The 14,115-nt window shown below is 38.8% G+C and overlaps 2 protein-coding genes across 2 annotated transcripts; one reads left to right on the top strand and one right to left on the bottom strand.

The window, feature by feature from the left end:
- The first annotated feature begins 41 nt into the window (after nucleotides 1-41).
- On the top strand, nucleotides 42-10,492 carry LOC114447627 (coiled-coil domain-containing protein 172). Its single transcript, XM_028424015.1, has 8 exons — nucleotides 42-120; nucleotides 318-403; nucleotides 2,010-2,126; nucleotides 2,411-2,576; nucleotides 3,353-3,454; nucleotides 5,953-6,055; nucleotides 10,214-10,307; nucleotides 10,442-10,492. The coding sequence occupies exons 1-8, from the start codon at nucleotides 42-44 to the stop codon at nucleotides 10,490-10,492; spliced, it is 798 nt and encodes a 265-aa protein (XP_028279816.1).
- Nucleotides 10,493-11,548: 1,056 nt separating this feature from the next.
- Nucleotides 11,549-13,747, bottom strand: LOC114447427 (uncharacterized). Its single transcript, XM_028423676.1, has 6 exons — nucleotides 13,587-13,747; nucleotides 13,381-13,472; nucleotides 13,180-13,291; nucleotides 12,231-12,343; nucleotides 12,034-12,148; nucleotides 11,549-11,946 (listed from the first exon to the last, which is right to left on the bottom strand). The coding sequence occupies exons 1-6, from the start codon at nucleotides 13,627-13,629 to the stop codon at nucleotides 11,756-11,758; spliced, it is 666 nt and encodes a 221-aa protein (XP_028279477.1). The 5' UTR covers nucleotides 13,630-13,747; the 3' UTR covers nucleotides 11,549-11,755.
- Between the last annotated feature and the right edge of the window lie 368 nt (nucleotides 13,748-14,115).

Raw genomic sequence — 14,115 nt, 5'->3', positions numbered from 1 at the left:
AGTAATTATAAATTACTTATTAAACTAGAAGTTTTGTCCAAATGAGTCTAGACGCACTCTTCCAACAAATCCTCATAACAGAGCAACGTCTAACTGGAAGGACCCAACAACTCAAAGATGGTATGTTTAACTCCTACTATTTACATCCCGGCTAGCAAACAAGCTACAGCTTTTAGCTAATAGCTAAAGTTGAGGGTTTGGCTTATATTTCCGTTTACAGTGACATTTATACACACTACGTAAATTTAACAGGTTGCCAGAGCACCAGAGTCATGTTTTCAGTTTATAAACTGGTAATATACTTTACTTTTTTCCAGTCAAAATAGCCATCATTAGGTGCAATGAGAAAATCAAGAGTGCTACTGAAAAGTATGAAAAGACAGCTGGAGAACTTGATATTAGGGTAAGTGGCTGTCACAGTTTTTAGTTACACTGTGTGTTACAAATGCTGTTTTTTGATTAGAGTTGAAATCATGATGCACTGTTCAAAGTACATGCTAATATATATTCCTTGGGATAATTCGGGTAGCTCACTCAAGGAATTAGTATAAGTGAATGTACAGTAAACATAAATAAATAAATGTTTCTCTTTGGCCTGCCAGGATATTGTGAGCAGATGACTGGCTTTGTCCTCAGTGGCATGTACTTTACAACAGACTACTTTAGTAGACAATGAAGTTAAAACTTAATTGTTGCGTAATTTGATTGTTTTATTGAGTTTTTTCTCACTAAAAGAACAGTTGTGTTCACTGTTCTTTAGAGTATGTATGTATAAATAAACATTACTATTTTCATAGTACTGGTGATTTGAACAGACTGATGTTAATCTAATGCAACTTTGAATACTTTAAATAACTGTTATTTTGGAGATCTTCCATCCTTAGTGTAACATTTTATACGCTAATATGTGTAATCTGTGTTGTTTGTGGAGACAGAAGTATCATTTTACTGATCACCCAATGCCTACTTGAGAGTAAAACCGTTTAAGACAAAGATATAAGAGAAACAACAACAGTAATAGTTGTTTTAGCTTTAGGCGGCATAGTGCATTTGTGGCATTGACATGGGAGATAAAAAAGTACATATTGGCATATTGATGAGCTGATCTGCTTTATGATTTAAAACACTTAATCTCTACCATTCTTTTCATCAACGGTAAAGGATCGATTGCAAGACCCATTGCAAAATCAATGGCTAATTTCCACCGGATAACATTAGTGAAACCTTTCAGCATGTGTAGGATATTATGTCAAAGCCAGGCGCCTTAACCGTTCAGAAATATTGTTAACTTTACATGCTTGTAAAAGGGGACATCCGATCAAAAGAGTAAATTACTAATTGGAAATGGTGCTGAATATAACATCACTTTATGTGTGAGTTACAGCTGCATGACAAAGAACACATAGTGAGGATATCTTTCTGCCTCTCTCGATATTGAGACGGTTTGCATCACACAGATATGTGTTTACAACTCCTGTGATGTAACATTGAGTTTATCTGAGCTGTCAGAAGATAATTAGACCATTTAGAAAACCTGGAGGCTGATTATACTCACCGAAAAAGTAAACTCACTTCTTTGTTGACAGCTCAAATGAGACGCTGAAAACTGTAATGAAAGTCCTTCCTATATAATTCTTGCTTTTTTTCTTTAAGAGTGTACTGTATAATTACAGAGTCTGCAGCAACAACTAGAGATAAACAAGAAAGGTTTGGAAGTTAATGATATAGTTAGGTTGAAAATACTTTTAGTAGTCAAAGAAAAGAGGAGCTTTCATTCTCTACCATTTAAACTCACTAGCATGTCTGTGTTGATGATTTATAGCACATAATGATTGTGCCAGCTGCCCAGCCTGGAACTTTCAGCTAATCTAATCTTTCCTCCTGTGGAATAGCTTAATAAATGCTCTATAAAAGAAAAAGGAAGTAATATTTGTTCTCTCTATCTCTTTTTCTAAAATGTTTTGCCAGTTTATGTGCCTTTACTTTCCAATCATGTATTTGCGGTCCAGAATCGGCAGTTGTCTGCATCGACCCTGCAGTATGATCTGTCGAAGAAACGTGAAGACCAGATGTTGAAGAAAATTGAGGAGCTGCTCTGTCAGCAGAAACACCTCAAGGAACGCCTGGTGGGTTTAAGCCTGAATCAATATTTATATTTCAGATTGTACTGGTTATATGCAGTATGGATACCTGGCCAGCTTTTATAGTCTATACATTTTATATACACTCTGGCTGACATCACTATTTTGAATAAGCTGTCTTAGGAGTTAACTGCTGTGTGTCAAAGAGCTTTTACAATGATTCAAACCTATTTTTAGTGCCCATAGATAAAACAGCCTTTGTTATCACAACTACACATAAGTAGCTGTAGAGAGATATAGCACTGCAAACTGTTCATCCCCTTTCCCAGGCCAAGATAAAGAAGGAGTCTAAAGAGGACGAAGAAAACTTCCTTCAGGAGATCACAAAGTTCAACAGTGACTTCAGTCTTAAAGGGAACAGAGAGACACTGTTTCAGAGCCAGACACACACTGAGCTCCTGGACCTGGAGAGGGAGGCGGAATCATTATACAAAGGTCATAAAATACTTTATTGTGCTGTTGTCCGAGTAAACATAGGTGATATGATGCAGATGTGGCCCTGACATTTCATTGTTCATTTTTAAATCTATAGGTCTTAGAAAAGAGTGTAATGATCACCGTGATAGCTGACGTGCTTCACAAAGTGGTTTGATTTTAATAAGGTTGTGGTTTAAATGTGTAAATAAGGGTGGAGAATGAGAGTAACTGAATTCAATATTAAATTTAGTAGGACTTGAACTATTTACTTCAGAGTTATTTTAGGTACACAGCTCATTAATGTCCCTAATTTGACTTTCATGGTTAAATTATGTGCCTCTCATGCTCACACACCTGGCCTCTGCTGCACTAATGACACTACCTGTGAACATACCATCACTTGAGTGTGCAAAAAAAAAACAATTAGTAAAAAATACTATATAATGAATTGTTTTGAGAACATGTATCACCATCGCACAGCTTTGTGTGCTGGGTAGAAGTAGAAGTTTTTTTATTACACTTCGATTGAGGATGTGTTTTTAAGCCTATTATACTTTCATTTGAACTGTTTTTATTAGCTTAGGATAGCTCCTTTTGCTATAACAGTCAGTTCACAGTTCACAATCACGGCTCAAGGCAGCTTGCACACTTAAAATGAATTCAGAATCGCCCACATTGCACATTTGCTAAAAGTTAAAAAGTTTTCTTTTGTTTTGTGGTATAAAATCAATAAAAAGTTCAGACTTTCTGGTGGTTATTGCTGAATCAAATCTGTCTTTTCTCACTGTAATTAGAGATGGAGCTGATGAAAAGCAGTAACACTTACATGAGATCCATTGTAGAGGAGAAGAGGGCACTCCTGCTGGAGCTTCAGGGCCTGGATGACACAGAGAAAGGTAAAGAACAGATGTTTTGCAAGTGCAAAATTAACTGCACCTTTTTATACCACAAAAGTGTCTGCTGACAGTTTTATGCTTTGCATATAGGCATACGCAGACCCTACAGTGCACACATGTCAGCTTTCCAGTTTATATAATCCAGCTGTCCTGCCAAGATGGTTGAATCTTGAGTCCAGATGTTGAATATAAAGTATGTTTACTTAGTTTTTTGGCTTCAATATGGGGTTGGAAATGAGATAAGTGATGGTGTGAAAGAACATGTGTTAAAGCCATCTGGGTTAAAGGGGATTAACTTATGGAAGATAGAAGGTACTAGTCAAAGTGTGTAGCTAGGTGTGTTTTGAACTAAAATAGCACCCAGTTCAAAGGCTACACTGTGGATGTTGTTTGAACATGGTTAGTTTGGTGATGGTTTGTTTTCAGTAATAGATACAGTGCATCCGGAAAGTATTCACAGCGCTTTACTTTTTCCACATTTTGTCATGTTACAGCCCTTATTCCAAATTGTATTAAATTAATATCTTTTCTCAAAATTCTACACACAATACCCCATTAGGACAATGTTACATTTTTTTTGACATATTTTGAATTTATTGAAAATAGAAAACTAAGAAACCACGTTTACAGAGGTATTCACAGCCTTTGCTTAATACTTTGTTGATCCACCTTTGGCAGCAATTACAGCCTCGTCTTTTTGAATATGATGCCACAAGCTTAGCACACCTGTCTTTAGGCAGTTTTGCCCATTCTTCTTTGCAGTAATTCTCAAGCTCCATCAGGTTGGATGGGAGACGTCAGTGCACAGCCATTTTCAGGTCTCTCCAGAGATGTTCAATTGGATTCAAGTCTGGGCTTCGCCTGGGCCACTCCAGGACATTCACAGAGTGGTTCTGAAGCCAAACCTTTAAGATCTTGGCTGTGTGCTTCTGGTCGTTGTCCTGCTGAAAAATGAACCCTCTGAGGTCATGAGCAGGTTTTCATCCAGGATATCTCTGTATTCTGCTGAATTCATTTCTCCTTCTATCCTGACTAGTCTGCCAGTTCCCGCTGCTGAAAAACATCCCCATAGCATGATGCTGCCACCACTATGCTTCACTGTAGGGATGGTATTGGCCTGGTTTCCTCCAAACATGGCGCCTGGCATTCACACCAAAGAGTTTAATCTTTGTCTCATCAGACCAGAGAATTTTGTTTTTCATGGTCTGGGAGTCATTCAGGTGCCTTTTGGCAAATTCCGGATGGACTGCCATATTTGTTTTACTATGGAGTGGCTTTCGTCTGGCCACTCTACCAATCAGGCCTGATTGATGGATTGCTGCAGAGATGGTTGTCCTCTCTCCACAGAGGAACGCTGGAGCTCTGACAGAGTGACCATCGGGTTCTTGGTCACCTCCCTGACTAAGGCCCTTTTCCCCCGATCGCTTAGATAATTAGTTAATTAGTTAATTAGACGGCCGGCCAGCTCTAGGAGGAGTCCTGGTGGTTCCAAACGTCTTCCATTTATGAATAATGGAGGCCACTGTGCTCATTGGGACCTTCAAAGCAGCAGACATTTTTCTGTATCCTTCCCCAGATTTGTGCCTCAAGACAATTCTGTCTCACAGGTCTACAGACGATTCCGTTGACTTCATGCTTGGTGTTTGTGCTCTGACATGCACGGTTAACTGTGGGACCGTATACAGACAGGTGTGTGCCTTTCCAAATCATGTCCAATCAACTGAATTTACCACAGGTGGACTGCAATTAAGCTGTGGAAACATCTCAAGGATGATCAGAGGAAAAAGGATGCACCTGAGCTCAGTTTGAGCTTCATTGCAAAGGCTGTAAATAGATATGTAAATATGATTTACTTTTTTTAATAAATTAAAAAAAATGCTTTTTCCACATTGGTCATAATGGGGTATTGTGTGTAGAATTTTGAGGTAACAGATTAATTTAATACAATTTGGAATGAGGCTGTAACATGACAAAATGTGGAAAAAGTGAAGCGCTGTGAATACTTTCCGGATGCACTGTATATTTTTTTTTTTTATTTTTATTTTAGATACTTTATTAATCCCAGAGGGAAATTCTTTACGGCTGCTGCCAAGCAGTGTCATAAAATGACTAGCAAGGCGCGCCACAGGCTAGGGTGAAGTGTCTTGCCCAAGAACACACAACAGTGACTAGGGAGGAGTTGGGATCGATCGAACCACCAACCTTCCGGTTACTGGACAATCCTGCTATACCACTGCGCCACTGCTGTCCCCAAATATATCTGTATATGCTGTATATCACAGCATCACAGGCCTATATTAGGTATATGGACATATAGACAGCTTTGCTGTCAGACACAAAATCGGAGGAGTGAGAAAGATGTAAGCAAAGGTCCTTACAGTAAAAACATCAGAACGGAAGGTTGTGGGTACATTTTCACGATGACAATGCATCTATAGTATGCACCTGTCCATTGCAAGGAAGTCATCTAATGTTTGATTTATTGTGCTACACTACAGACCTGGATTGGCAGTTGAGTGAGGCTAAAGCAATGACACAATCACTGCAAGCAGAGAGCCTGTTCGTCAGTCAGAAACCCCTTACTGACAGCACTTGTCAAAGGTGAGTACTGGATAACTGTCTGGATGCTGAAGTAGGTCTATATGTTTGGACAGGACTTGATTTACTCAAACTTACATCATGCCATGGAATATAATCTTTCGTGACAAGCCCACAGTCAAATGCTGCAGAGAAGCAGAAGCCAAGAAAACTCATAATAACAAAAGCAACTGCAAACTCTGCTGTTGGCTATTTAGCGGTGGTTTAATATTTCACGAAAGCTTCCATACAGCTTCCTGTTTTTTTTTTAATATTCCTTTAGCAGGGGTAATGTTTATTTAACTGAGGATTTTATGCCTTCTGAAGGCTGTCACATGGCTTAGAGTGCATAGAATACACAATCGCTGTCCTCTCCTCACCGGGACTTTCCTTTAATTTAACTGATGAAAAACCACTGTAGTAGCTCTAGTTGCAGTCAATCTTACAGCGTTAACAGGACTAAAGAAAGAAACACCCCACAGCCCAGCATTCAGCATACCTATTAGATAAAAAGTGTTATTTACCAAGAGTAGATCTGAATCATACTGCGAGAAGTGCTGAATAACACACCAGTATGCACAGCTCTTCTCTTTCTTCCCTTTTGTCCTCCTGGCTGGAATCCAAATCCAGAAGTGTAAAGAGCATTAAGACCATTTGGCTTAATTAAGGCTTTGATCTGAAGTGTATTTCATTTGGTCAACAAGTGAGGGAGAAAAGAAACTAAGGCTAATGTGATTGATACAGTGAGAAATGAATGAGGGGCATATAGGGGCATTTACCCTGAATGCTTATCCAGCATCTCACCAAGCAAAAAAACATAGTTTTGCTTTAGTGAAATCATATATCAGGAGAAAGTCTTTTGTAAGCATATTGAAAGGAACCCAAACAGTTACAGCTTTCTAGTTTACGTATGTTGAGTGTACACATTTTATCTGGCACACTTAAACTGCTTAAATGTAATTATTAACACTTTCTTGCAGGAAACTTTTGACCCACTTTACTTCATCAGGTGTGGCAGCCTTGTCATGTTTTTTTTCTCTGGTTGTGACGAGCACTGGGACACAGTGTTCATTTTACTGTTTAATCTAAGTGTCTACTGCGCTCTCAGCAGTCATCTTTGAGGATTTTTTTTGTCAGGCCGGATTTTGTTATAATTGTAATTGCAAATGACACTGTCAGGGTCTGCAGAAGTTTGTTACCCTCTTTCTAAGATATTAGGTATTTTGTTATTTTAAATATTTCTGTTAAAAAACATTTTTTTTGGCTCTGCCTGTTTCTTTGGAGTTCTACTAAATAATGTCCTGGCACTCCTTACATTGCCCTGGACATCAAGTGGGGAGTATGTGTGAGTACATATGTCCACAACAGTGGTAATAATCTCAACTATCATGGATTCACAACCAGCAAGTCTGCGTGTTCCTGATGTTGAGGCTGCTACTTTTCTTCCCTCACAGCATGCACACAGATTTCCATTGTTTTGTTGATTTTGCAGTTATGTTCACATGCATGCAATTTTGATGCCCACACTAACACAGTCCTCCTCCTCCTCCCCCTGCATTCTCTACTCACATGCCTCCCCACACTCCAAGCGATGTTTTTACGAGTACAGTAACTTAATACTGTTGTGATAAATCTATGTGCATAGATACACTTTGGAGAGTGGGTGGGATAACAGATGCCTGCGTCTCCAAAATACAGTGGTCTAGCTAAATGAAATAACTGTGAGAGAAATCCATCCCTCAGTATCAGTGTGTAAGAATGGACACAAACACAGAGCAACTGGGGGCTCTTATAAAGACATTTTAGACATGCATCATGTAATGAGAGTAGAGGGGTTCTCCTCTATTAAAACATGACTGGTAGGTGAGTGCTGGTCTGCTGTGTTTCTACACAAAGAGACTCCCTTTATTTAATTAAAGCCTGCAGATCAATAGTGTTCCAGGAAGGAAGGGTCATTGTTGTTGCTGATGCCACTACTTTGGATAATGTCTTTCCTACAATACTATGGATGTGATTAATAAATCTCCAGATGCCTCATGTATGTGCTTTTTTTAAATCAGAGGAGCTTAAAAATAGTATTGTGTCTGGTCTCAAATCACATGTTTCTCCACTTTTTAAAGTGCGCTCGATTTGTTTTGCTATATTTATATCCCTCCATCCTCTATCCCGCTCATGTTACTAGTCTTGCCTTTGTGTGAGTCACCCCTCCCTCTCTGAGCATTGCTTAAATCATGCATGTGGGTAGCATGCCCTGTCTATCCATCAGCCTCATTAAACATACTAGGTTCTTCATTACCCCAGGGCTTATTAGCTTCAGGAAGTGCTGAGGATGTGGTATGGGAAAGAGGGTTCCCCCTCCCACTCCTCTCAGTCATTCTTATGATCATCCATTCTGAACTAAAACCATCAATCCTGTCTTCAGCCTCTGCAGCATCTCTTTAAAACGCATATTTAACTCTCTGCTCATTGATTGTTGGAAATTGAATGCGTGTCAATTTGAATGAGTGCTACAGTCATTTAAAAAGTGTTCTGTGTACAAAACAGGGTGGCTTCTGGTGGAGATTGTTCACTGACACACAATAGAAACACACCTGAAATATTCAGACAGTGCGCTCTAGATTGATGCTTTTATTGATTTTTTTTTTTAGTGTGTGGCATTTTATTCCACTGGCATATTGCCATTAAATTATATGTGGAGGGACATTTTAAGATTGTTTTGCAGACATGTAATAAAAACACACAGACCACCAAATATACACAAATGCCAAATGAGAGTTTTTTCAAACATCATTCTGCTGTTTGAAACGCAGGGCGCTCGCCTTCAAAAATCAGATTTGTACGTTTCCACAGAGAAGTGTAAAGTTTGAAAAACACCTCTGTGAAAATGCAATTATAGTTTGGCTGTTTTATTGTTTCATTAAATTCCAATAAAAGAAGAAAGAAGTAGCTTCAGTGCACGTGTAGCTCAGGAATGGATCCTTGGCTCGCCTACCGTAATAGCTCAATCACAGCCAAGGCATCGCATAGCGCAGATCAAAGTCCAGAGACAGTAACACAATTGTTTGTATGTTTATGAAATTATAGTGTGAAATATTGTGCTGCCACCTGAACAGGAACAGAGTAGTTGTACTGTCTCCCCTGTGGTGCTGTCATATGTTTTGTGTATTGTTAAGTGTATTGTTTAATTTTTACGATGTGTATAAAATATGAACTTAACACAGGTAAACCAGAAAAGAAAATATTTAAACTACTGTTATTATATTCTAGAAATCTTCTAGAAACATGCGTGTCGTGGTTTAGGTTCTTATGGTCATGTTACATATTGAAACTCAAAGCTAAAGAGTAGCCTGGTCTGGACTTCTCATCAGTTATAGACTGCAGTAATAGAGAGCAGGATGTGTGCTAAACATAACTGAAGCTGTCTGTTATACTCCTGCTGCACCCACAAGCTAGACTTTGAGAAGCTTCTAATTGCATAAGATTTCAATGTGAGAGAATGTGTTAGCCTTGATTTATGGCTGTTAGCTCTTTCTGGTGGTCAGTAATTTGTCCCTTGGGGTATTATGAATCTCTTCACCTCTGTACAGCAAGCCCCCAGGGACAATACCAAATCCACAAAGTTTGACTGCAGCTTGTTAGAGCAGCAGAACAGTCTAGTGAGCAGTTTTGATTGTAAGTGTTTACACTGCTTTTTACTCTCCCCTCCTCAGCCGTGTTATTTATCATACATGGTGCACATGTTCTATCAGAGAAAATTCATCCTCAGTCTGTTTTAAAATAAAACAAAATAGCAGATTTACTGTAACACACATGCTCTCATGGCTCCGCAGGCCTCCTCAGTCATGCCTTCACAGGTGTGGATTCTTAGTACAATTAAGGCAATTCACCACTCCTGCACTGCCACTGATTGGCGATTGGGGCGCACTGTGAACAATTAAAAAAAATTCTGTTGTATCACTGTACACTGAGAACACAGCTCAATGCAATAACAAGCATGAATTCAAATATAAAAATACAGACTTCATCTTCTTAGGGTAGAAAAAACTTTGTTTGTTTAAAACTGTTTATATAAACCAAAAAAGGCACCAAAATGCTGAAGGTTCTCTTTATAAATTAACTGTTTAATAGTCATCTTGTTCTGTCATGGTTTCACTTACTGATGTGGTTTCTTTTGTTTACCAGGCTTAAGAAGGAGCTGGAGCAGGAGATGTGTAAAGGAGCAGAACTCGAGCGCCTGCAAGAGACACTCGGATCAGAAATACACTTGCTGCAGGCTGTAAGTTCATGTGATAAAACATTTGTTTAGGCCTAAGAAAAAAAAGCACTTCATTAGACACTAGTATTGTTCTTCATTTTGTAGGTTGTTGAAGGCTTTATTCTGTTTTCCTTTTTTCTGTTTTTATTTTACAGAAGCTGAAGCTTACAGATAGCAGCCAGGGACATGCTCGACCACAGGAATGATTAGAGATCGTAAGGTCTGTCCAATTGTTGTTGAATGAATGCTCATATAATGCAATAATATTTATCCAAATATGGACTTCATTTTTTGTTTGGATTGGTTCTTATCTAATGTTTACCTTCAACTTTAACTATAAGCCATAATAAAAGAGTTATAATATTAATATTTTTACCTTCCTTTCACTTTGTTCATACTCCCTATTTCTTTTAGTCGTTTTAAACAGATTATTTGGTTTTAAAAAGTAACTCATTTATACTTAATTAATACACTGACCCTAACTGAAATGGAAGATGCTGTGTATAGTAAATAACCAGCATTCAAAAAAGTGATTTTATACTGCCATCTAGTGTACCAACAAGAGTGTTGCTGTATTGAGTCTTCATAAAAACCTTTTTCTTTGCAATTGATTGTTTTGTTAACAGTAATAATGGCATTTTTAAGATGAAGATTTACAAAAATAAAGGAGGCGCAGAAGTGGCAAATCTAGCTAGAGAAGGTCAAAAGTATGTGATAACATAATAATGTATTATTCTTTGATATTTAATATCATGGTACCCTAATATCAATATGCTGATATCTTGACTTTGGCTTCAGGAAAGTCCACAACTGATGTAGTCCTCCTAAAAAAATGCAGGGCATAAGTAGATGAAGTTGTATGTTGGGTTGGGTTTAATCTGTTGCCACCTAGTGGTAGATCTGTGACATTAGGTCATATGGTCATTTCTGTAATTGCTCATTTCTGTAATTGGGGATTAGGCCGTCTGTCGTCCACACCAGAGGGTCACTCTGTGGGTCATTTTCTCTCTGATTAGAGTGATACCTAATAGACTGATGGGGAATGTGAATGGCTATCTAATGAGATCCTGCAATCTCAATATGACTTTTTAACCTTGACCTCTGTGAACTACTTCTGAAGGCGTCTGCAAAAAAACGCAGACAAAGCAGTCCATTTGGCTGAGAGGTTAACCTCATTGGAAGTGCTGCTCTCATCCAGATATTCCCATCAAGAACATAAACAGTTGAGTGGCTGTTATAATAAAGTACAATGGAGACAGCGTAAATCAGAGTCAGACAGCATTCTTTATTAATGTTAATACAGGGATGCAGCAGTTGATCTGTTCCTGTTTGAGTGCTGTATTATACATGCATTAAAAGCTCAAATATAAATCAGTGAACACATGACTCAAAGTGCACAAATGGCAGAAAAAGATCATTCAAGTTCAGGAACACATTTTCCATTTCAGTTATACTGCATATTCTTCGTATCATGGCCTCCCACATAAAAAACAGGTGTACGCCACCTCTCCATCTTCTCCCACTATGCCTTTGTTTCTCAGCTCAGTATTAAAAACCTCAATGACTTTGCTCCTCAGTTGGCTGTTACTCTTGGTTGTGAGGCAGTCCTGATATTCTGGAAAATATGCCGTCTTTGCTCCAGAAACTTGAATGGATGCCTCTAGAAAATTAGATCCCACATTAGATTCCCCACCTTTTCCTCTCCTCATCTATAGTGTCATTGCAAATGAATCATGTGCAGCCTTACCGTTGCACACAGCCAGCTTGTTTCCCCCTGCATACTGACTTTGCCATTTAAAGCTTGTTTGGTCACTGCACTCCTCAAACAAACGGCTCCTCCTGATGAAACCAAAATCATAACCCTGCGAAAGAATACAGAAATGATCCCTTGTTTTTGGAATACAGAAAACAGAAAAAGAAAAATACTTATACAATACAACTTACATAGTTGCAAAGAGGTTTGCAGTATCGCTTGTCGGCAACTGTCACACATACCAGCCCACCATTATCAGGCACCTCAGCTTCAGGGCATTGCCGCGGCTCAGGCTCCGAGCATTCTAGAAATGATTGACGTTTTTTGTCATTCGAAAAAAGATCCATTTTGTGTGCGTATGACATTTTTTTCATCCACAGCCTGTTAACAGCAAAGTGTAGACTCTTCTGTTAAAATGTATTTTAAAATTTGATAAAAAAAAAAACATTATTCTGTAAATTACACGGTTGCATGAAGAGCCACTTGACAGTATCTGTGGATATTAAACCACAACATGTCATTTTAATCAGTGATAAGAGTCTTCAGTTAACCTCACACTTTAAACAGAATAGTTATTTGGCCACTTAATTCAGTGACTTAAAGCACTTAGCAAATGTTGAAATTGTGTTTTCAAGGACCGTGAAAGTGATCATAGTCAGTAGTTACTATTCGGGCAATCTTGTTTCCATGATGCAAATACAAATGACTTTCTGCCTGTAAGATCCAGTTCAAGTCTGGCAGCATGTTTAATCTGAAAACAGCATGCTCTGCTGGCTAGATGAAAGTGGGGCTTATTGTCAAAATATCTATCTTTTGCATGAAACATGTAATAATCCTGATTTCATCTGGCTCATATTACTCTCAGTTAACCCAAAGAGGTCTTCTCAGCCACTGTAGTTGCTGTTGCAGTCACGACACAACAGGGTCTTTAATACACTAGGTCACACTGATGTTTTGCAGTGTTGAATGCAGCCCAGACTTAGGAGAACAAACTTGAGCTCAAATTCGTTTTGACCGTAGCCTTGTTATTTACCCTGCTGTGTATAGTTAACTGCAAAATGTTCTCACTATCTAAGCCTAAAGCCTACTGCAAGGCTGCAGTAAAGAAAAAACACACACACACACGTCTCTTCCTCCTACCATATCGCTGGTGTTTGTGCATAATGTCAGTCAAATTCCTCATGTAGTTCAGCATTGCAGCTATCTGCTCTCCGCTCCAGTTATTTGGCACAATGTCACACTCAACCGCCATCTTTTGGTTAACATAAGACAGAGCACTCATTAAACAAGCAGTCAGTGTGGGCATTTACTCAATGATTAAGACAGACATCAGCAGTTTACCTTGATATCTGACGATAGCTTGTCCATTGACATACTTTGCGAGTAGCAATCCCGAGGTGAAGTGTCATGTTGAGCTGCAGAGGAGGATAAAACTACAACATACACATGCTTAGTGTTTGCAAAAATGCGTTAAAAAAGCAGACTATTGCATTCCCTCTATGATCTCACACAAACATATAGCCACAAAGTTATATAACTGTGATTACCTGTTAGTAAGCAAAGCCAAGCCAGTGTCACCCTTAAAGCCATGGCCACTGATAAATTGGAATTTTCTGCCTCAGAACTGAGGGCAGAAACACTGACAGTGGATTTATTGACTGCGTCTCAGGGGACAAAGTTTACCATATTGGCAAATACTGTGGTCACTGCATTGTCAGTTTTCATTCCAAAATTTCCAGCTAGTGATGTAACATGGACTTTTGCTCTGCAGAGGTGGATTGCGCTCACTTTTGTTTACATTGTTCTTATTTGTTTATTCAACCTACCAAAAGAAGACACCACTTCCAGAAACTGTTGTTTCTCTCACCTTTCTTCTCACTGTGTATGTACCATCTCTGTGCAGATGGGGGAGCTGGTAGCACATGTTAACTGATGTAATTATCTCTGCTATCTGTGCTTTTTTTTCCTAAACAGGATGTCACTACTACTTCTTAGTTGTAGAGAAATGTGAGATTGACTCACACGTGCGCATGCCGTCTTACACCCACACGCAGAACAGCCCATCAGACACAGTGG

Source organism: Parambassis ranga, chromosome 15, assembly GCF_900634625.1.
Source record: "Parambassis ranga chromosome 15, fParRan2.1, whole genome shotgun sequence".
NCBI lineage: Eukaryota > Metazoa > Chordata > Actinopteri > Ambassidae > Parambassis > Parambassis ranga.
Note: the sequence above shows the minus strand (reverse complement) of the source record. Positions and strands in the feature narration are given on the sequence as shown.